The sequence below is a fragment of the Brassica napus genome, chromosome A7, assembly GCF_020379485.1.
Source record: "Brassica napus cultivar Da-Ae chromosome A7, Da-Ae, whole genome shotgun sequence".
NCBI classification, from domain to species: domain Eukaryota; kingdom Viridiplantae; phylum Streptophyta; class Magnoliopsida; order Brassicales; family Brassicaceae; genus Brassica; species Brassica napus.
Window position 1 is genome coordinate 17338718 of NC_063440.1, and position 23068 is coordinate 17361785.

Consider the following 23068-nt stretch of genomic DNA (forward strand, 5'->3'; position numbering starts at 1 on the left):
ATCTGAAAATATAATTTAACCAGAGATAATTTTTGTATATATTGTATTGTTATCTGAAAAAATATTTTAGTAAAAATTTAAAAACATAAATTATATAACTAAATATTAATCAAATAAAATTCTTAATTATATAATTAAAAATATAATATTGAATTATCCAAAATCTAAAAAGATAATTAAAAAATATATATATATTGTATTGTTATCTGAAAAAGTACTTTAGTAAAAAGTTAAAAACATAAATTATATACTTAAATATTAATCAAATAAATTTTATAGAGTGGTTAATATCGTTTATACCCTTTATGAATAAAATATATAAATAAATCAAAAAATAAAAACGAAATTTTAATTTATTTGATTAGGTAATTGATTAAAATTAATAATAGTAATAATTATCCAAAATCTGAAAATATAATTTAAACAGAGATAATTTCTGTATATATTGTATTGTTATCTGAAAAAGTCTTTTAGTAAAAAGTTAAAAACATAAATTATATAACTAAATATTAATCAAATAAAATTCTTAATTATATAATTAAAAATAAAATATTGAATTATCCATAATCTAAAAAGATAATTAAAAAGATAATTTATATATATATTGTATTTTTATCTGAAAAAATATTTTAGTAAAAAATTAAAAACATAAATTATATAACTAAATATTAATCAAATCATTTTTTAAAAAATTATATACTTAAAAATATAATATTGAGTTACTTTAATATTTATTTTAGTATAATGAAGATAGTGTAGAAAAAACTTTTCAAAAATTTATGAAAATGATTAAGACCGCATCGCGAGCAAAACACCTAGTACTTTTATATATGACAATTACTACTATTCCATAATTTTATATATCTAAAAGCGTTTGTTTATTGGCCCAGCTCATCTAAGCATGAAAGAATCATATGAATAAAGTTTATTTTGATCTCTAGCTATAACTCATTCGCTTTCCAATTAGACTAACCTATCAGCTCAATTCAATAATATAAAATACGAGTATCAAAGCTACACTTTTCTACCCAATTTTTCTTTTCTAGAAGCTATTTTATATTGGTCTTGATTATAATAGAATTTATAATGACAAGAACACTTTCGGTGAAAGGTTTTTCCTTTTGCTCAGAATCACTGTTTGATCCAATTTCTCGGAAATTTTTTAGTTAGGCATAATATTCTCTTAATATAGAATATAAGTTAGTTTCGTGAAAAGGCAACTATTTATCATGAATTTTTATACTTATTTTTTTGTGTGGTAGAAGTGGTAGACTCACTGGTCGGTCCCTCACTATCTCAGTGCATCATCACACACGTTCTCTTCGCTTAGAGATGTCTAATTGGTCTTGTGACCGGCCCCTCCCTCCTTTAATCAAATTTTAATTAGAGATTGGTGATAGTTATGTAAGATAAAATATATTTGACTGATAGAAAAATGATAAAATAGTAAATCTAGACTATAATTTGTAAGTGTTAATCAATTTTGAGTTATATCATCTTTAATGTATTACTCCAGTATTATTTAAAAATAAAATAATTATATAGTGAAACCTAATTTCCCTTAAATCCTATTTCATTTTGAATTAATAAATAGAGAATGAGTAAAATAAACTATTACACCATTTAAGGAATAGTTTCATTTTCTATTATTTAGTAGAAAATAGAGTAAAGTTAAAAAAAAAAACTTTTTACTTCAAACTCTATTTTAAAATAAAAATAGAATATGGTTGAAAATCATTTTTAGGCAGATATATGGCTTTAGTTGCATTATAATTCAGATGAATTGTGAAAACTCACAATGAATTTACGATTTTTTTTTTTAGATTGAGATAAAACATTATGTAGGGGGTTTTACTAGACTCGTGGACAAGTAATGCAAATAATCAAATTATTGTATATAATCTCTAAAACTATACTATTAGAATTATATGTAAACATGAACTTTCCTTTTTCTTGTTGACACCGTACCTCCAGTCGACAACATTCCTATACTTGCTTAATATTTTTTTTGAAATGTATATCCACTAAGATTTAATGTCACAGGACAACAAGTTGCTACGCCAAGTTGATAGTACGAAAATACAAAAAGGGGTTGATGGGGTTTCAGATATTTTTTTTGTTTCATTATGATTCTACCACTTTTTATAAACCTATTTGTGATGAAAGTTTCATGTTACCGCTACTATATAGTTTCTGTTAATCAAAGTTTTAGCTGATAAAAATTGTGTGCCTGATTTTTACATGTTTTCGTCATTCCATTATAATTGAAGTTTTTTTTTATTGTCGATTATATACACGCTGATCGGCTTCAAAAACTATACACATGTTAGATACGTCAATTGATTTGATGATCTCCGAAAAATTCAACTACGTCAATTGATTTGATGATCTCCGAAAAATTCAACTCTTGAGTTGATATAAGAATTCTTTTTGTAACGATAAGAAAATGTAAATAAGTACATTTTTTACCACCGATTTTTTTTAAAAAAATTGATTTTGAGATTTTCTCTTTGTGAGGTTTTAGTACACTAATTGAAGTATGAACTACAAAAATATTGTTATTGGTCCACCAATCCAGAATACAAATTAATTAAATTGTAGTAACTAACTATTGACTAATGGCTCAAGTAATAATGTAAATGGCGTTAAAAAGGTCAAAATATTATGTTAATTTACTAATTAAGAAATGATTTTAGTTTTTTTTTTTGTTATTTTGGTGGATAGCTACCATATTCCTTATATATTAATTGAGAAACATTACAACACTATTTTGTAGCCACGTGTCACAATGAGAATGAAATTAAGAATTCTTAAAGAAATAGGTTGGTCAATCTTAACTTATATTATAATTTTTATTAAACTAACTATTAAATTGATAAATAGTGCACAAAAGATTATTCTCACACTTTCCTTAAATAAAAGCTACATAATTACCTAATATGATTGACGTATATATAACAATTAATGATTATGAATAATAAATATTTGATAATTATTTTTGTATCTTAGCTCTTTTTTTTTAACTTTATATTAATAAAATATATTAAACAACTACATTAACCATATAATAAAAAATTAAAAAAATTATATGTCATATTTTTAATTTTTAAATAGACTATAAATTATTAAAAACGTTAAATGTCTCACATTAAAATTTTGTGATCAATGGTTTAAATTTTTTTGATAATAACAAGATAAAAATGATCATAAATCGTATGAATATGAATTTACTAGACATTCATATTATATAATAATATAGTTTAAAATTAAACTATATAACATAGAGTAATACTTAAGTATGATAATTTCTAAATTTTTATTGAAAAAGTATTAAAACTTTAATATTTTCATTTTGAAATTTTCATTAAAAAAATCGCACATTAGAATTTTTTGTTTATCATATGAATATGAATTCTCAATAATAAATATTTATATTAAAATATACTGTACATTTATGTCTATGTCATTGAAATTTAATTATATACCGTATAAAATAAATAAAATGATTGTCTTGATTTATTTACCAAAAAAATATCGTAAATAAACAAGATGTATTGTTTTGATTTATGTCTTTACTCTAATTTAATCATATACATAATACATAAATGAATACAAATAAATAAAAATAGATAAAAATTAGTTTTATATATAACATTCATTCCGCGGATCTAAGCTCGTAGATATAGTACACTAGATATCCAGACGCCAATAACTCCTCTCCACATTTGTGAGCAGATTCATAAATGAGATTCGTCATAAATACTCGAAAGTGTAGTTGTTGTGTCTCAACTATTTTCAATAATTCAAAAAGTTGGTTTTCTAGCCGAAGTTAAATGTAAAGTAAAACAGCTGGAAAATTTATTGTTTGAAACTTACTATATAAAGTCGTTGTAATTATCTTTTGACATGATTACTAAATTTATTAGGCCAGCATTTTTGTTTATCTCTATCGAACCAGAATTGGTCTCTGGTCTCTGATGTACACAGTGGCGGGAGCTAGATATTCGTTTTACATGGGTCATTTATTCATATTATCTATATTATTAAAGTTGAAGTACACATTGGGATTGTTTGGCAATATGAATAGTAGTTAAAAAATAGTATTGTTTGGAAACATGGATAACAGTAAATTAGAAAAAACAATAATGGGCTTATGCTATTAAAAAAAATTGAAAGTCCATTACACTATATTAAAAAGTAATGGATCTATGTTACTTGATATATATATTCAAATCAAAATAATAATTTAAAATTAATTTATATCAAAAATTCATTCAAAAATATACATATATTCAAAATTTGATTTTTACTAACATATTTTCCAATAACTATTATAATTTTTTTAAATATATATAATAAAAATACAATACAAAATCCAATTTCAAACACCAACTTAAATTATGGTTTTATATTTCACATTAAGTTTTAAAATATAATATGTGATTATTTATATGATTGTACGTATAAAATATTATTAATTATAAGAAAACTTATTTGATGGTACGTATAAAATACGATTAGTTATATGATAACACATATTTTGTAACCTATGATAACACATATATGATATATATAATAGTGATTAGGGGTGGACGTTCGGATTCGTTTTCGGGTCTTTTTGGGATTTCGTGTTCAGTTCAGATCTTTGAAGATTTGGTTCTGATTTGGATAACCAATTTAAATAGGTTTGGTTTAAATATTTGGATAGAGAATTAATAATTATTTAAGTATTTTTAGAGTTTTGAGTATTTTTTAACTATTTAAGATATTTACGTTTAATTATTTGTATATATTTTCAAGCATTTATGCGAACTTAAAAGTATCATATATATAAGTATATAAATCTATTTTGGATACCCAAAATAATTCGGTTCGGATCGGATTAGGTTTCAATTATTCAAATACCAAAATTTTGAATAATTCAGATATTTAATCAATTCTGGTTCGGATTTAGTACTACTTATTCGGATTAAGATCGGTTTGAATCTTCGAATTCAAGTTTTTTACTCAACCCTAAATAGTGACATAAGAAGCAAATATCATCATATTTTTTTAAAAAAAAATAGACCCGCACGGGCGTGCGGGTCAAAATCTAGTATTAACTTAAAAGGTATGTGTGGGATTTGAACACAAGACATGGGGTCATAAAGGAAGATTTTTACTAAATCACCAAGAAAATAAGTATGTTAATAAACCCATAACATAAGTTAAGTTTTATAAATTTCATGTGGGTCAGATGACCCCCCTCAGGTCAAGGTGGCTCCGCCACTGGATGTACGTCGACCAATAGAAAGGATCAAATGAATAATATCTATCTAATTTGATAACAATATTGTTAATTAGAGTTAAGCAGAAGAAAAAAAAAGAAAATATTGTTCATTAGAGTCACGGGAACAATTGAAAAAGTTATACTATTGTTATTTCAAAGGGATGATGCGACAAAAGGTCAATGGGAGAAGAGGTGTTGACAATGGAATAAATAATAAAAGAATGATTAAACATATAACATACGTTTGCACTTAATCTAATCTGAATATTAGCTGTCTTCTTATAAATAGTTAATTGATAGGATCCTCCATTAAGGAATTGCTAATTATCGATTGAAAAACTACGTAGTGGTTACCTATATTTTGTGTGTTTTTGAAGGTGGCCTATCTTATTTAGAAAAGGTGCATTCCATTTTCATTATTTATTGAATATCACCCTGTCCAAGTATGAGCTCTATCAAAATTTTCATCAAAATCCAGTTAGTTTTCCTACTCAATCGATTTTTGTAAATATAGATCATTTTTTTTTTCAAAAGTTTCACCGCAAGTGGATTATTATCGATTTGCATGATAGTACATTTAGAAAAGACGAAATAACATGGTTTTCAACAATGTAGATACCAACTCTAGAGATACTTTCTAATTGGCAAAAACTGAATCAACAGTTTGGGTTGAGGCATATACATCACTAACACAATGGGTCACCCAAACTAGAGAGGTGGAGTCGGCAACATTACCTCACATACCGAAATGATGGTGTTTTACGGATGCATCACGAAATGATCATGCCAATTACTAGACAAGGTTGGTATAGTACAATGGAAAGATTTGATGGGCTGATGGGGAAAGGAACACGAACGCCAGCCAGACTTTCACCCTTCATTCAGAATTAGAAGTCATCATCTAGGAAATGGAAAGCATGAGGAAATTATGACAATTTCACGTACCGTTTGCAACAGAATATTCTCAATTGGTAAAGATGGTTTAGGAATCAGAAGAATGACATTCCTTTACAACTTATTTGGATGACATTCAGCTATTGAAGAAGATTTTCAATCAGTCAGAGTTCATATATGTACCCCGAACACAGATATCAAAGGCAGACAGTCTACCACGCAGTGCTCGTAAATAACCGTCTTTTGTCGTTCATACACAGTTACTAGTTTTTGTTCACAGAGTCTTAACTAAGTTTGTCTATTGATAACAAAAAAGAAACAAAATTGTTGTTGTTTCTAGCAGGGCTGGACATAATACCCATTAATTTTGATCTGATTCGTTATTCGTTTCGATTTGATTCAAAAAATCCGGATATCTGTAAAACTTCAAATCAAGCAAATAGCAAAGTGTGAAATCTGTAAAAAAAAAGATGCAAATTACAAAATTTTTTTAAGAAAGTCGGATTCCATATATTTATAGATATGTAATGCAATTTTATATACATCCATTATATATATAAATATTTTATGAAATCATTTGGTTAATTTTTTTATATTTTAAGTTGTTTTTTTTTCAAATGTTTGTTTTGGTTTGCTGTATATCCAATTTAGTTTTTATGCTGAGTCAAGTAATAACATATGAGTTTTCTTATTAGGCTTGTTAATATTGACTTTTTTGTTTTGTTTTTGATTTACATTTTCTATTAAAGATGTTAGTTTTTTATATGATATTATTATTTTAATTGATATTACGACGGTTTATTTATTTAATTTTAATGTTATAAATACTTAAATATAATTGACGGATCGAATCGAAAATCCATTGTTTAAAAGAAATAGGGATATCCGGACTTCTGAATATTTAAAACAACTACGGATATCTAGAATTTTTAGATCGAAACGAATTACAAATATAAATATTATTTTGTGATGGAGATGATCACGGATACTGCGAATTTTCTGGATATCCGATTTGTACCGAGACCTAGTTTTTGGAGTGTTAGTATTGTTGTGTTTTAACCTTGCTGTTTAGAGTGTTAGCATTGTTATATTTTAGCGTCGTTGTTTAGTTTCATTATGCATCTTTGCTACTAATTTTCACTGTGATGTCTGTAAAAAATTAAAAAATTGGTATAATTTATGTGTGTTCCAAGTTATTTTTTTTTAACACATTAATTCCAAGTTAGTTATATACATTAATTCCATCGCCTCTGCATGATAAAATTTACAAAGTAACATTTTGTAAACGCTGAATTGTTATGACGCAAGAAAGTACCACCTTTCTATTTTAAAATAAATGTTATTGAAAAAGAGATTGTTGTAAATGTTTCTCATTAATTCTCATAAAATGTACTCGCTATACAAACACAAAACACGCATGGTTAAGTAAAAGAAAACAAAACTGTGATTAACCAATAGTTAATCATCGAAAACTGTTTAGGCAAGACTGTTCAACAATCTCATACTCTGAAACGGTGCGTAAAATCAAATATGTACAGTTTATTGCGACGTGTAAATAGAATTACTATGACGAAAGGGGTGAGTAGTGGGTATCGTATGCTGGGACCAATATTTGTATAAACGCACACATTTCTTTTTCACCAATATGAGTTTGTGGTGCGATCAAAAGGGAAATATAAACAAGGAAAATAAGAGGAAGCTTCATATATCATGTCTACAATGAGAAAGTTATCATTGGAATAAGAATATTTCTCTTTGTTCAGGCCGGGGAACATGATAAAAAGTGAGGAAAAGACTGAATAAGGAAATTCAATGGAAATATATTTGATTGCTTGTTAATACTTTTAAAAATTCACAACCTTAAGTCATAATTTCCTTGACTCTAGCTCTTTCCTCAAACACAGTCAATCTTCTTAGGTTCATGTCTCTCCCAAATCCTAAAAGTCAAATTCATTACATATATATCTGCGTTCTAACTGTTTTGAAGTTGTAAAATCTATTAATAAAGGTGTTTTTTTTGTAGATTTGTACGTTCGTTATGAAACCCAAAGGAAACTACCGAATTTCACTTTCAGTTTTAAACAGATTCAAAACAAGATAAATTTATCTCATAAGAGATTTATTGAGAAAAGACTAAAGAATGATACAAGACAGAAATTGAAATAGTTCATGAGAGCTTTATTTTAATGCAAGAACAAAAAGAAGAAGCTTTATATTTTATTTTATTTTATTTTCATAAACAAAGTATTTTCCAATATATCATAAGAGAGGAAAGATCCCTAAAAACTGCATGCCAAATAATATTCACATATTATCATTATAAGTATATGCATATAAGCATATTAATCAAATTTTGCTATAAACCCCAATTTGATTGTCTTCTCTAATAACATAATCTTAGACTTTTTTTTTATGTGGCTTAATATCAGTTTCATTCAAATGCTTAGCAAATATTGTGGTCTCATAAAGACCAAAAGAGAATTTTAGGAGTCTTTCGAGTCACGTAGAAACAAGTACGACCATATATGTATGTGAGCATGGTCCTGATTTCTGAACATCAATTAGTGCACATAACGAATTAATGCTGGGCATGCATTAGGGAACGTTGAAGATATTCTAAATACTCCCAAACTAGACTTGTATTAAAAATAAACTAGACTTGTAAAGTAGGCATTGTTGCAATTAGGGAAGTTGAAGATACTCCCAAACTACACTTTGTAATCATAGATTATTGTACAGTTTGAAGGTAAATTAGACAACGGGAAACACAATGGGTTTTGGATTTTTGTTTGATGATCAAATCCTAAACCCTACAAATGAGTAGTAGTTTGGCCTTACCCCGTGAAGATGTAACGTCTCATATGATATTGTTTGGACTAATCATGTTTGTTTTAAACGATCAGAATGATCTTTGCTTGGTTTGTATATTTGCGTAGATTTTTTAAGAGACTTCCCTGAATTTTCCAATTAAACTTTGGCAAAATACATGAGATTAGAATAAAAAATTGGATTATCCTTGAGAAACAAGGTGGCCGGGGAAGAAAAAAAGTATACTGTCTGAAAACGGCACGTTGTTCAGTTGTTTATATGTAAGATGGCACAAAGTGTAAAAGACAAATGACAAACGAATCGTCAAAATTTGATTATAGCAAGGCAGGAGAAAATGCAACGATGCTCAAACTCTCAAGAACCAGATGTCTGCGTGGAATGACTATGGAATGACTCTTTTGGATGGGATTATGAACACATGTCTTTGGGCGTATTCAAAGTTGCGAACTTTTTAAGTAACATTTTTGGAATTAATTAAGTAAGAAAATAAGCACTAGTGTACATCGAGTAATTGGGAATCACATTCTGTTTTGAACTGGTTAGTCCTAAAACTCAGGTTCTTCTTTAATTTTCTGTCACGTAGTTCTTTATGGATACATCCGTTTTGATTGGATAAGGAAGACATTTCTCGAGAAACTAGAAGTAGGGGACAAGTAAGTAAGTAAGTAACATGTCACGGTTGTAAATACTTGCTTAAAGATTGAAAGTTTACTCTCTCTCTTTTTTTTTCCCAGAGTAAGATAATAAGTTAGTATACACTACTCATGGAAGTTTCATGTTGATTGTTCTGTTTTCCTTCTCTTTGAAGATAATAACAGGAGAGAAGTCATTAGCTATATTTTTAGAATATCATGTGGATTAAACGTGTTCTGTTCCAGTTCAGGTTTCATAAACAAAATTTACTTTATTCTTCTCCTCTCAAACTTGCACCAAACTGATAATAAAATTGGCCTTAGTTATGTCTTAGTGGATATATATATATATATCAATTTAGAGCAGCTTTCTTATTGGTCAGTCATATGATCTGGACTTTTTTATATGTTGAGTTATACCGCAGTTACTGATTTCTATTTACAGAAAAGTCAGACCTTTTTCACTGATCTTTGTTATTTCGATTGTGTTAGCTTTGTTAGGTGCTGCATGTGTGATTTCTCTGAATGGAATGTTTATGTATTGAATCGTAACAGCTCCTGGTAAATCATCATTTTTTTTCATTTTTTGTCTTTTACTTTCTTCAGATGGAATCTGTAACCATGTATCATTTTTAAGTAAATGAAGAGCACAGCTCTATATAAAAAAAAAAGCTTGTTGAAAACTGTACATATAATCCAGACACTTGCAAACAAAAATGAAACAATGTATACACTGTTTTGCATTGCAGGTACAGTCTTGAAAGTATGGGGAATGATTCTCTGTAGTACTGCCCTCAAGCTTTCTTGCCGAAGAACAATACATCAGAGAGTGATCCTGATGAGTTGATGGGAGAACGCATTGGTGAAACTATGTGGGTACGCATTGGTGAAGCAATCGGAGAACGCATCAGGATGTGCAGTGGGGAACCCATGGGTGTGTGCATTGGTGAACTGAGAGGTGAAGTTTGGGTTTCATATAACGCAAGACGCAGACCCACAATCTCAGAGGGGTCCGTTGTGTTAAAGAAATGAGAATATGGTTCAGAGGTTAGTCCTGACCTCTCATTCTCTATCTGCAGATGCTCTAAATGGTGTCCCAACATATCCTCTTCAGCTTCACTGTCTACTTCGGCCATTTTACTTGGGGATTCGTGGCCTTCAGATGCTGGTATGTTGTGTTCAGTGTCGCCTTGTTGTTTAAAGGTCTGCCTTAGATTCACTTGCTTGTCTTGAGACTTCTCCAAATGAAACGCTATCCTCTCTTGCTCAAGTGTGTCATCATGACTGAGCTTGAATAAATCATCCCTTGGTTCAAGTGTCTGGTTCAGTACCACTTTTTCATTTTCACACTTCTCCAAGTGCAGTGGTGGTTCGTTATCTGCCATTACGCTTGCTTTAAGCGCTTTGGTTTCATAATCATCCACCAGCCAAGGCTCATCCTTGTGACTGACAGCTCTTTCTTTTGAAACTCCATGGTCATTGAAGGAACCCCTTAAGCTAGATTCTGATGCATCTTCGTCCGGTTCAAGCATTGTCCCTAGCTCATATTGACGGTGACTAAACGTTAAAGCTATCTCTGAAGTCCACTCAAATGTCTCATTCAGTACTGTATCTTTTTCCACTTGGTCTACTTGTTCCACTTTGGTTCTGCTATGAATCACCAGCCTGGGCTCCTCCTCATGATACATCTCTCTTTCTTTTGAAATTACATGGTCGTTGAAGGTACCCCTTGAACTAGATTCTGATCTTCCATCAGCATCCTCGTCTGGTTCAAGCCTTGTCAGTAGCTCAGAGTCATGCAGACGAAACGTTGGAGCTCTTTCTGAAGTCCATTCAAATGTCTCTTCCAATTTTATTGATCCGTTTTCACCCTTCTCCAAGTCCAATGCCACCCTATCTTCTGTCATTGCGTGTAGTTGTAGCTCCTCCTCCTCCTCGTGGAAGTCAGCTCTCAACTTTGAACTTACATGGTTATTAAAGGAACCAGTTGAACTGGATTCCGATCCTCCATCAGCATGCTCTTCTGGTTCAAGCATTGTCCCTAGCTCAGAGTCATGCAGACGAAATGTCGGAGCTCTTTCTGTCCATTCAACTGTATCTTCCAGTTTCGTTGAATCATTTCCGTACTTCTCCAAGTGCAATGATGGCCCATCTTCCACCATTAGAGAAACTCTTAGCTCTTCCAATTTGTTCTCATCCATCAGAGAAGGCTTCTCATGAGCCACAGCTTTCTCATTTGAACTTTCATGGTCACTGGTGGAATCTGTTGAACTGGATGATCTTCCATTCGCATCCTCTTCCGATGCAGACATTGTTCCTAGCTCATACTCATCCAGACGAAATGTTGGAGCTCTTTCTGAAGTCCATTCATGTGGATTGTTATGATACTCCTCCAAATGGAACTCAGCTCCATCTTGCATTGCCTCTAGATCTTCGTTTTCAGTATCCATTTGATGATGAGATACCGACCTCTCTTCACCTCTCTCGCCTATGTTTGTTTCACTCGCCTTCTCAAGAGAAGCAACAGATCCATCTCCGACAATCTCGGCTGGCTCAAACGTTTCATTTATCTCGTATCTATCCTCATGCCTTTCTGTGTCAAAAACGGTGTTGCTCAACTCTTGTCTTTCGCTTGGTATCTCATACTCATATTTAGCATCTTGAGGTTCCTGAAATACAGCACTCTCTTCTGAACTTTCATGGTCACTGAAGGAACCCCTTGAACTGGATTCCAATCTTCCATCAGCCTCCTCTTCTGGTTCATTTATCATCCCTAGCTTTGACTCATACTCACGCACATGAAATGTTGGAGCTCCTTCTGAAGTCCATTCAAATGGTTTGCTGTAATTCTCATAGTTGCTTTCATACTCCTCCAAATGCAAACCCGCTCTATCTTGCAGAGTCTCTTCCCATGTTCTTTCGCCTGCATACTCGAGTCTTTCATAGGAATCTTCTACGCTCTCGCCTTCTATGCTTGTTTTGAATGTTTCACTCGCCTTCGTGAGAGAAACAACAGATCCATCTTCGCTCACCTTGTCAGACTCAAGAGCTTCATTTGTCTCGTATCTAGACTCCTCTACCTCATACCTGACTCTCTCACTAATGCTCTGATCCAACTCTTGTCTTTTGCTTAAGTTGTCATACTCATACTTGGACTGCTCCTCATGGATCCTGGATGTTGTTACTGTAGCCTCACCTGATTGATCAGTATATTCTATAAACATCTGGTTCTCGTTCACCAAAGATATTATGGGAAACTGTGGTGCAGCTGATGTGTGCTTTGTATCTTCCTTGACCGTTGTATCCTCATATATTTCACCATTTCTTGAGCTGCTGTCACAGGTTGAATCTCCAATGCACTGAGATTTCTCCAAAACCAACCCCGGTTTGTCTCCCCATTTACCTTCACCTCCATATTCTTCATGTTCTTGAGTCTCCACCCAACCAAACTCTTGATTGTCTCCAGTATTCTCAGACAGTACACGTGTTTCCTCACTATGAGATACCGGTTTATCTGCAACTCTCTCAGCGTCTATACTTGAATCACTCATTCTTTCCTTCTTGTATACTGGAACCTCTAAGGACTCACCTGATCCATCTCCAAACATCACTTTAAGAGTTTCATTCTTCTCATATAATCCAACCTCCTCTACATCACAACTGACTCTTTCAGAAATGTTGTCATACAACTCGGTTGACTTCTCTGAACAACCCTCCTCAGATTGCTCTAGATGCTTTCTTGAAGTGTCTCCGATACTCTCACTTGATGCAGATTGTTGTTCCCTCAACTTCTGGTTCAGTGAAGGCTGCAACGCCTCAAGTTTCGAATCTAATAATGTGCTTGACATGCTCCTTGTGTCTTCTTTACTCTCATTATCCTCAAAACTTTCCACATTCCGTCTCAAGATCACATCATCATTGTCTGAGCAGGACATATGACTTTCATCATGACCTTCTGAAGCTGAATCCTGATGATTACTAACTGCTTTCTCTCGAACAGACAAGTTAAGTACACCGGAACAACTGCCACATCTCACTTGATATCCCTTATGTTTTCCATGGAGAGACACCTGAGGAAGCTGGAGAAGTTCTAAGCAGTAGGAACAAGTTGCAAACGGCGCTCCACCCGCTGAAGGAAGCACATAGCGTTTCACCACCGGCTTCTTCTTTCTAACATCCTTCTTTTTGTCCCTTTGAGATCTCTTCTCACGACTTGTCACACTCTTGGAATGCTCAGAGTATGTGGAACGAAGTGGCGCTTGATAACTACGCTCAGAGTACACAGAGCTCCTGGGTTCGTAGAGATTATGATACTGAGAAGACGAGGGATAGTAGTTTTTATTAGATGTCTCACCAGGGAAACGAATTGGTGAAGCACTAGCAGAAGATTCTTGAAACCAGCCTTCTCTCTCCTTTTGCTTGAATTGGTTTGGTTGATGATGATGATAATAAGACTTCTCGGATGCAGAAGCTTGAGACCCGTGAAAGGGACTATTGTAGCCATACTCATACGCAGAAGAAGGAGAAGGACTAGCTGGATAGAAAGGAACCTGATATCTCCTCTCATGCTGTGTCCACTCCGAGGCATTGCTGCGTGAGTTATAAGGAGAGCTTCTTGCTGAAGCAAAAGCATCAGAGTCACCGGTCACGCTGAACTCATCAGCCCTTCTCATCCATTCTCTATGGACATCAGATGTCTCATGCTTGTACTCCCGGTGAGTGCTCCTCATTGGAGTTTTACTACCAGCTTCTGCAGATTCTAACTGTGTACTTAAACTACGGTTTTGAGAATAAAGGAGGGCCTCTGGAATAGAGTCGCCATTGCTTTCCAGGTCCCAACGTTTTGCTACATGTAAAGAAAGAGCACAAGAAACAGAGAACACTAAGCTATTGTGAACATGAGTATGGGTTATGGGGGAGTTAAAGAAGGCTATTGTACCTTGGAGAATGGAGTTGCATCCACTGCATTTGTAAATAGTGGCATCTATAGGTTCTTGGAGAAGCTTGTGGCACTTGGGACATCTCACGATTCTAGACTGAGAAGACAGTCCAGGTGCAGTTTTGGTCTTCATGCCTCTGAACATATGCTTCAAGTCTTTACCACTTACCAACTACAAAAATAAACATGCACAACAGCTCAAATCCAGAACCAGAGAATCGGTAATAGGAAGAATCAAAAGCCAAAGAGAGAAGAGAGAGAAGTCACCTTAGAACGAAAAATGGAGAGGAGCCTAGGTGAAGGTGAAGGTGAAGAATCTGGGGATGGTTCAATAGTTTTCTTGGAAGAAGATTGGGATCTGCTGTGTTTCTTCTTCTTCATCATGGTGACTTATCTTTGATGAATGATTTTTTTTTTCTCTTCAGGGTACAAAGCCTTTCTGTTGATGATGATCTTTCAAGCAAGCAAGGAGATATTATTACTATATGAATCAGATCAGGCACATGAACTAGAATAAAAAAAAAATCAAATTGTATAATGGTCAAGGTGATGATGGTTCAACAGACTTGTACTTGTTTATTTATTTCTTTTACTTATGGAAAATTAAGATCTGAGAGTTGCATTGATGGAGAGACAAAAGTTTTGGTCCAGTTCCTAATTCTTAACGACTGGTTCTGAAAAGTCAACTTTGGAGATCGCCAATAAACAGCAACTTTATTATTGTCTTTATATTCTTTTGTATTTATAATAGATTGGATCTTTCTTTACAAAAAGAAAATTGTTTGTTTATAAACTTAAAAATAATTCAACGTGCATCTTTGTAATTTGCCAACATAAAGAATAGTGTTGATGACCGATCCATTTTGAGCTTCAATAATACGCTAAACTCTTTCTAACGTTTAATTGTGACTAGCAGCATTAGCAACACATTTCTATGGAAAAATCTTTCATTCTACTACCGTGTTTGACACTTTGTTCAGGTTTTCAAATAGAATATAATCCACGTCTAAAAATCAATGAAGAATTTTAAACAAATATGTACTAGAAGGTTTTCTTTTACTGTTGGGAACATGATAACCATTTGAGAATATTATATAAAAGAGAAACAAATGCATTTTCACAAATGAGAACTAGAGAAGACATGGCTGCTATATAAACCTTCCGCACCAAACGCTTCTCCATCATCTCCATGTTTTGTCTGAAACATTAAAAAGAACATAATCTTACCAAATGAAGATCTTGAAGGATTAAAAAAAAATCTCAATGACACTTACTTCATCCGCAAGTAACTTCTTGAAATCACTTCCTCTGAACAAATTTGTGACAGACAACGGAAGAAAACCTAACTCTGTTTCTCTTCTGTTGGTTAAGATTTTATGGTTTTTTGAGTAAGAGATCTGCAGCAGCAGCTGTTTTCTTCTGAAGCTCTGAGGTTTCAGCACCAACAAGCTTATCCATTTGTCTCCCATCTTTAAGGAACACTATAGTTGGTGTAGCTTCTACATTCCATTCATCACTAAACTCCTGTTTTTTTCATTTTCACCAATTTCAACCTCAAATCCTATAACTTATCTCAAAAATCACAAGAGTTTTAGGTTTACACTTACAGCGAGTTCTTCGACATCAATGGTTACAAATATCATTGAAGGGTATATAGAAGCAAGTTTTTTGAATACTGGTTCTATCTTTTTACACGGTACACACCACGGTGCGCTGAAGTACACCACAAGCTGTTTGGTTTATCGAATGATTAAGTTAGTTACACAGATAGAATAAGAGGAAGAGTCGTAAGAAAATGCAAACATGTTTTGAAGAAGGAAGCTTACAATCATGCCATTGTTGTTAGCTTCTGTGATCTTTTCTTCCCATTTCTCGATTTTGGTTACCGGATGGACCTTTCCTTTGAACCCATGTTGGCTTCTGGCTTGAGCCTCGTCCTTGTTGCTGCTGCAGCATATACATGACCATAACTGTAAACATAAAAGGAGTCTTCTGTTAAACATCCAATGGCTACAAGACTCAAACTCAAGATGTAGCTAACAAAGAACACAATATTTAATCATTACCTTTCTACAACAAGGAGTTCTTGCACAGCGGTTTCCCATCAACTTTTTACACAATCAAATCAAGATTTGCTTCTCATTGGCTCAACATTCACTCCCTATATCAAAACGTGATCAAACAAAACCAAATGGTAAATTCAAATGACACATCTCATAACAAAAATAGTAGACTTGTGCCCTTGACCTAATCTAGGTATATCACAAAACGAAGAGGCTTAGGGAGAGAATTGACCTTCTTCCAGCTTATAATTAATTGCGTTCTTGTATTCAGAACAGTTTCATTCTAAAGGGAGGAGATGCAAGGACACAATATGAATTTTTCTGTTGAAGATTGAAAGAAAAACATGAAGAATTCAGAAAAGGAGGGAGTCAAATCACAAGAACATTGGATAAAATCAAAATGAAAACGTTTTTTCTTTGGGTTCTTCGAATGGAAAACTATATCTTCTTGATGATACAGGTGGTCTTGATGAACCATAATAACTGATTTGCTAATTTTGTAAAAGGACAACATAGATATATGATAGTCTCATTACAGCCTTGAGTCTTTGGAATATGTACTGGTTTCTTTTATGCTTAAACCGGTACTAACCGGAAATACAGAACCTTTATCTTCCCTCAAGCCAAAATAGGTAACATACTGCAAAAAGAAAAGGAGATTTCTACAGAATCCAAACAAAGTTATGATTATTAAATTCAAACAGGATGTGGTAAACTACATTATTACATAATAAACTTAGAGACACAGAATCGGTTCGATGCTGTGGCTACAGAGAGTCTCTATAGTTTTGAAGACAGAGTAGCCTTGTGGTCGAGAGCAATCATCACTTTTCCTATTACTTTCCTGTCTTTGATGGCCCCAAATGCAAGATTGGCCTGTAATTCAAACAATAAGTGTTTTATTCACATGTGTTTTGTATTTTAATATCATGAATAATGAATTGAGTTTTAACCTGGGAGAGGCTATAGGTATGAGAGATGTGCATGGTGATCACTCCTCTGGCAAGCCATGACAGTAACTCTCTGATGGAATCATCAAGAACATTGGGTTGGTGGATTTTGTAGCTGCCCCAATAAAGACCATGCACCGTCCAGTTCTGCCACCAAGTTGTGTTACAAACTTAGAAGATTTGATTCTCTATCTACAAGACAATCATTGTATTTACCTTAACAAGGGCTATGTTAGCGGGAATGAGAGGTACTTCACCGCTTGCGAAACCAATCACAAGAATCTGAGCTCCCCAGTTGAGAACTTTCATGGAGTCCTTGGTGAGTTTCCCTCCGACAGGATCATACAGAACATCAACTCCTTTAAGCTTTCTTGTCTTGACGAACTCTTTGACGCTTGTAATAACATTCTCACTGCCTAAATCAACAACATGATCCACTCCCATTGACTTCAACAGCTGAATCTTCTCACTCCCTCTGGCAAAACAAAAAAAATTCTAATCAAATAAAATATAATAAACCCCAAAACAAGAACCAAAGTCAGAGCCTATACTGGACAGAACCAGATGAAACATTGTTTTAGCCCCAAATTTTAATGAGCCCCAATTTTGTTTTTATTAAGATTAAAAATGTTTATGGTCTCCTAAATCTTAGTGCACGTCCATGAACCAGCATGCGCCTACCTAGCAACTGCAATGACAATGGCTCCACAAATCTTCCCGATTTGAACAGCTGCAAGGCCAACACCACCAGCAGCGCCAAGAACCATCAAGACCTGCATCAAAACCAACAGAGTTTCTCAGTGGGATCATCAAGCAAGAAAGAAACTGAATCAAACATATACCTGACCAGAGGTTAAACGAGCTCTATGGACAAGAGCAACATGAGAAGTCCCAAAGGCAACAGGAAGTGCAGCTGCAGCGATCATGTCGCATCCTTCCGGTACAAGGAACCTGAAACAACACAACACCAACCGGCAACCATCATGATTCAAACTAAAACAAGATAGAGAGAGTGTTTGTGTTGATCTAGTAACGAACAGGAGAGACTGGTCGGCGACGATGAACTGAGCGTAGGAACCGAGAGCGGCGAAGGAGCAGACGCGATCACCGACGCGGAATTTGGTGACGGATGGACCGATGGCGTCGACGATCCCGGAGTAGTCGGAGCCGGGGATGAAAGGCAACGGAGGTTTCTCCTGGTACTTTCCGAGAATCTGAAGGTAATTCGCGAAGTTCAAGCTCGTTGCTGTGACTTTGACTCTCACCGCTGTATCGGAGGTTAGAGGCGGGATCGGGTAGTTTTTGCTCACTTCCACCGGAGATTCTGGACTCCCTGGCTCCGTCGCCGTCGGATCTCCTAGTTTCCGGCAAACCAAAGCCTCCATTGTTGATCTTCCTTACACGATCTTCCTCTGTCTCTTAGTTGTTCTGTCTTCAATGGTTGTTGGATATCTAAATATCTTATCTATTTTCTGAGTAGACATAATGACATCATTCCCAAACGACGTCGTTCCACTTAAACCATTGTTCATCTCCCTCTCTCTGTCTTTTAGTTGTTTTGACTATCTATGCAAGTGCTTTTGTCTTCTGAAATTGAAAGCCGATCAGAAGCAGCCAAGTGGAGTTTGTATGTTCCATGGACTTGCGTATACACTATAAAGAGAGTATGGTTTCACTAAATTGATCATGCCACCATTCCACTCAGTAATTGAATGAATAACTTCTCTAGTAATTGTTATCGAATTCTTTTACGTTACTATCAAAGACATGTACAATACATATATTTTACACATATTGGAGTCGGCTTACTTTAGTCTTTTATGATCGTTATGGCTCTGTGTTGATTACTTCATACAGTAACATATTTGATAATGGAGTTAGGAAATTCTCATATGCTTGTAATAGTTACAATCCGCTGTAGATTTCTGATCTCACACTCATAATCTGATTAACAATGTTGCATCCTAAACATCAGAAAAAAAATAATGGAAATCAACTAAACAAACCAAAACAAAATCAGACATGGAAGCCATATCAAACAGATGATCTGACAAAAAGGAAACAAAAAAAAAAATGAAATCTGCTGCCTATAATAAAACTCTGTGCAGCAACAGTGAGAATCCAAACTTGCACCTTCCTTCTTTGAGCCACAGTGTGAAACAAAAAAAAAACAAACAAACAACACACACAATAACAAAAAAAAAATCAGGTGGTTGGTTAATGACAATGTCTTGTTCACCATTTGTTTAATCATCTGGGCCAAGCAATGTAACCTGCAGATTTAAGTAAGCCTGTTATGTAACCACAGTGATTTCAAAGTCTAAAAATAGCATTTCAAGGATAGTTTTGCTTACATTGCAATCAAAAGCGTATTTTCGAGCAAGGGCTACGGCTGTGTTACGTTCTTGTTCTGACTCAAAGGTTAGTGTGAAAGTTAGACTCTTTCTTGGCTGCCAGAACAACGCTTTGGCCGGAGCCTTAATATTGCCTCTAACTCCACAGAGCTGAATGATTAATATACCAAAACAAAACCATTTACATTTGTAAGAAATTTTCATTGAATTTTTCAAAGACATGTTTTAGTGAAATAGAATGAAGAAAAGAGTCACTAAATACCTGCATGGATGTTGAGTATATTTCTCTCGCCTTTGTGATCCATCCTCGAGACAGCTTTATCCTCGTCTTTCCAACAGTGAAGACATGAGATCGGGATGCATAGTCTTGTCCATTCATCTGTGATATAACCACCTGAAACAGAGTTGAAAATGTTCAGCTTACTAGAGCATAAACTCCATGCAACTCTTTTCAAAGTAAACAAGAAGAGTGTTGTATAACATACGCTGAATTCACTGTTGGATTTTTTCATCAAAGAATCTATTCGGGATTGCAAGCCAGCCTCTGCAACTCAATACGCCATACATACATTCACTTATTGTCAACTTAAAATGTTTGTAAACGTCTATGGTTTTTGTAATACCAACCAGGATTAATTGGACCATTGGTTGTAACTGTGACTTTGTGTCCATTTGAAAGAATGTCTGCCTGTAAGATCCTCCCAACATCAAATGGTTCTGGAGCATATACTACTTGGTTTGCACCTATGAGAAAGATATGAACTGCTCAAAACTAAACTCCATTTACTAAAAAAAAACAAATGATGAAGCAAACAGATAGGTCCAAGTACCAGATATAGCTTCCCTTCGGCTAGTTTCACATGCTGCACGGTACCACTGGATCGAACAGTTGGAAAGATCTATAGCATTATCTGGAGCATTGACACGGATTTTTAAGCAAGAGCCGAGACTTTGTGTGCTTTCTAGAACAAATGGACAAGACTTGGATTCTTCAGCTCTTTTGATTGTTGCTATCTTGAGATGTATGATGGTTGTTGTCAAAGGAAAGAACAAAGAAGTAAGCAAATAACGAATTAACTTCAACTATGTTGAATCCTAATATAAAAATACCTCTTGATGAAGTCTAACAGAGTTCATATACTTCTCTTGGATTCGACTTCTTAAACCATGAAGCTCATGTTGCATGCCCATCACCTGCATTATAATACACAAAGAGTATAAGTTTTAGTCTTACCCATCAGTTATGAAAATGATGTAGTAGTACCTTTGTTGGGTGATGCATGCGTTTGATCTGTCTAGCTTCCTGAACCTCCTCAACCATTTTCTCAACATCCTTTTGTAATCAAAACATATGTTAATTAGGAAGTTTTAAACGTTACTATATCAGAACATAATACAAAAGAAACTATGAAACTAACCGGTCCCTGAGCTCTAGAGGCTTTAGAGCTTCGCTCCTGTTCTTCAAATGCCTCTCCAAGTCTAAGCACAACGGCTCTCGCACTTTCGATCTCAGCGCATGCAAATGACTTTTCATGGTTTACTAGTTTCTTTGCATCTTCTGAAGTCTGACATCATGATAACAAGACTGAGTCAGAACCATTAGTTTCATGGACTTCCAACGTAAAACCAATTGATGATAAATAACTGGATTCAATAATAGCGTTGAGGCGAGACCTGCTTGAGGAAGTTTCCAAGTTTCTTCACTTCAAACTTTTCTTGAATTAGTTCACCTTCATTCTGAGTTAACTTCACAGCTAGAGCTTCAACCATGGAGATAGCTTTCTCCACATCTTCCTTGTTCTGCCCATCCGTGCGTCCTCTCATGTATTCCAAAGCATCTCTTAGCTTCTTCAACATAACATGTCCCTCCAAAGAAGCCACCTCTTTTAGCTTTGCCTAAAACATTACACAAAACTCAGCAAAAAAAAAAGGAGAGAAAAAATGTTATGAGAAAACAGAACAGAGAGATGTGTAAGAACCTCATCAGCCAAACTAACAGCTGCAGCCAACTTCTTGTCAAATTTACTAGCGAGGTCACGCACTGAAAGACGCTTGTGCTGATCAGACAACAGTTGGCTCTCTTCCTCGACTGTTTCTTTCACTGATGGACCTTTCTGATCTTCCTTAGGTTCATCTACTATCTCATTATCAGGTCCTAACTTGTACGTTGGGAAATGGTTAGAAGCAAAGCTCACATCCGTTGATACTGTAAGAACTGGTTCTTGTAATGTCTTTTCTTCGGTTTCAGGACACACTTTCGTCATCTTTTTTACAGGATCTTTCTTTATCTGTTTTAGCAAGAAGAAGAAACAAAAGAGAAAATCACTCTCAGTAACATTCTCTTTTCGCAGAGACTACTGCATTCCAACATGTTTACACTAAGTGAGAAAGAGACAGAGCATCGAACAGACGAACACATGTGGAAACTATAAAGGATAGAAAAGAAATGTTATGTTGGAGACTATACGACCAAAATCAAATAGAAATGAAAGACAGAAACAAGAAGAAACTGAGCTTACGGATATCTTGGAGACTCGGAAACAGAGAGTATCTTTAGGAAGACAGAAACAAGAAGAAGAATAATAATAATAAGAAGAAGAAGAAGAATAAAGAGAATTGGGTCTCTCTGTCTCTAGTCTTCGTCGTTGGGTATCTTTATCTCTTTTTAACTTTTACAAAAGCGTCAAAGACGACATGATAAGTGTAAAATGCAGAGAAGAAAAAAAAAACACTTTTGTTCCTCTGAATCTTCTCTCTCTCTCCTAGCCAAAAATGCTTGTAGTCTCTCTCCTCGCCAGTACTGCTTACTCTCTCCCTCTATATATGTGTATACATCTCTATCTCTCTTTCACGCCATCATCGTTAAAAACCCAAAGAGTGCAAGGAAAAAAAAGAAACTATTATTTGTTGACAGTGTCCTGGTCTGGTCTCTGTTTGGTTGGATGACGCGCTGTACATGGCGTTTGAACCATACGCTTTGGCGCGAGTTATGTGATTCGTTGCGGTGGGGCCCGATCCTTTGCCTTCTTCAATTTTTTTTTCTTTCTTTCTTTTGTAACTTTTCTCTTTTTCTTTCACATTATTATTGATTTTGCGTTTTCTAGTTTGCTTTGGGGTTTGGATCTAAATTATGATTCC

The 23068-nt window shown here is 34.2% G+C and overlaps 4 protein-coding genes across 6 annotated transcripts; all 4 read right to left on the minus strand.

The window, feature by feature from the left end:
- Positions 1-10280: 10280 nt before the first annotated feature.
- Positions 10281-15249, minus strand: LOC106352918. Of its 2 annotated transcripts, XM_048737036.1 has the most exons (4): positions 14831-15249; positions 14564-14735; positions 13571-14470; positions 10281-13519 (listed from the first exon to the last, which is right to left on the minus strand). In XM_048737036.1, the coding sequence occupies exons 1-4, from the start codon at positions 14945-14947 to the stop codon at positions 10419-10421; spliced, it is 4290 nt and encodes a 1429-aa protein (XP_048592993.1). In that variant the 5' UTR covers positions 14948-15249; the 3' UTR covers positions 10281-10418. The 2 variants fall into 2 exon arrangements, with proteins under 2 accessions (XP_048592993.1, XP_013648026.2); XM_013792572.3 differs by having other exon boundaries at positions 10281-14470.
- A 320-nt stretch (positions 15250-15569) lies between these two features.
- LOC106352920 (putative thioredoxin H10) lies at positions 15570-17016 on the minus strand. Its single transcript, XM_048737038.1, has 5 exons — positions 16630-17016; positions 16390-16533; positions 16171-16293; positions 15838-16087; positions 15570-15761 (listed from the first exon to the last, which is right to left on the minus strand). Exons 1-4 carry the CDS (start codon positions 16666-16668, stop codon positions 15938-15940), a joined length of 456 nt encoding a protein of 151 aa, XP_048592995.1. The 5' UTR covers positions 16669-17016; the 3' UTR covers positions 15570-15761; positions 15838-15937.
- A 239-nt stretch (positions 17017-17255) lies between these two features.
- On the minus strand, positions 17256-19041 carry LOC106352919 (quinone oxidoreductase-like protein 2 homolog). The gene is made up of 6 exons (XM_013792574.3): positions 18615-19041; positions 18419-18527; positions 18258-18349; positions 17793-18051; positions 17580-17723; positions 17256-17502 (listed from the first exon to the last, which is right to left on the minus strand). The coding sequence occupies exons 1-6, from the start codon at positions 18959-18961 to the stop codon at positions 17407-17409; spliced, it is 1047 nt and encodes a 348-aa protein (XP_013648028.2). The 5' UTR covers positions 18962-19041; the 3' UTR covers positions 17256-17406.
- Positions 19042-19440: 399 nt separating this feature from the next.
- LOC106352921 (stomatal closure-related actin-binding protein 3) lies at positions 19441-22708 on the minus strand. 2 transcript variants are annotated; one of them, XM_013792576.3, is made up of 12 exons: positions 22450-22708; positions 21910-22218; positions 21605-21826; positions 21349-21495; positions 21195-21263; positions 21041-21124; positions 20761-20944; positions 20558-20674; positions 20416-20474; positions 20193-20324; positions 19931-20080; positions 19441-19849 (listed from the first exon to the last, which is right to left on the minus strand). In XM_013792576.3, the coding sequence occupies exons 2-12, from the start codon at positions 22192-22194 to the stop codon at positions 19823-19825; spliced, it is 1476 nt and encodes a 491-aa protein (XP_013648030.2). In that variant the 5' UTR covers positions 22195-22218; positions 22450-22708; the 3' UTR covers positions 19441-19822. The 2 variants fall into 2 exon arrangements, with proteins under 2 accessions (XP_013648030.2, XP_048592994.1); XM_048737037.1 differs by having other exon boundaries at positions 21910-22356; positions 22450-22706.
- Between the last annotated feature and the right edge of the window lie 360 nt (positions 22709-23068).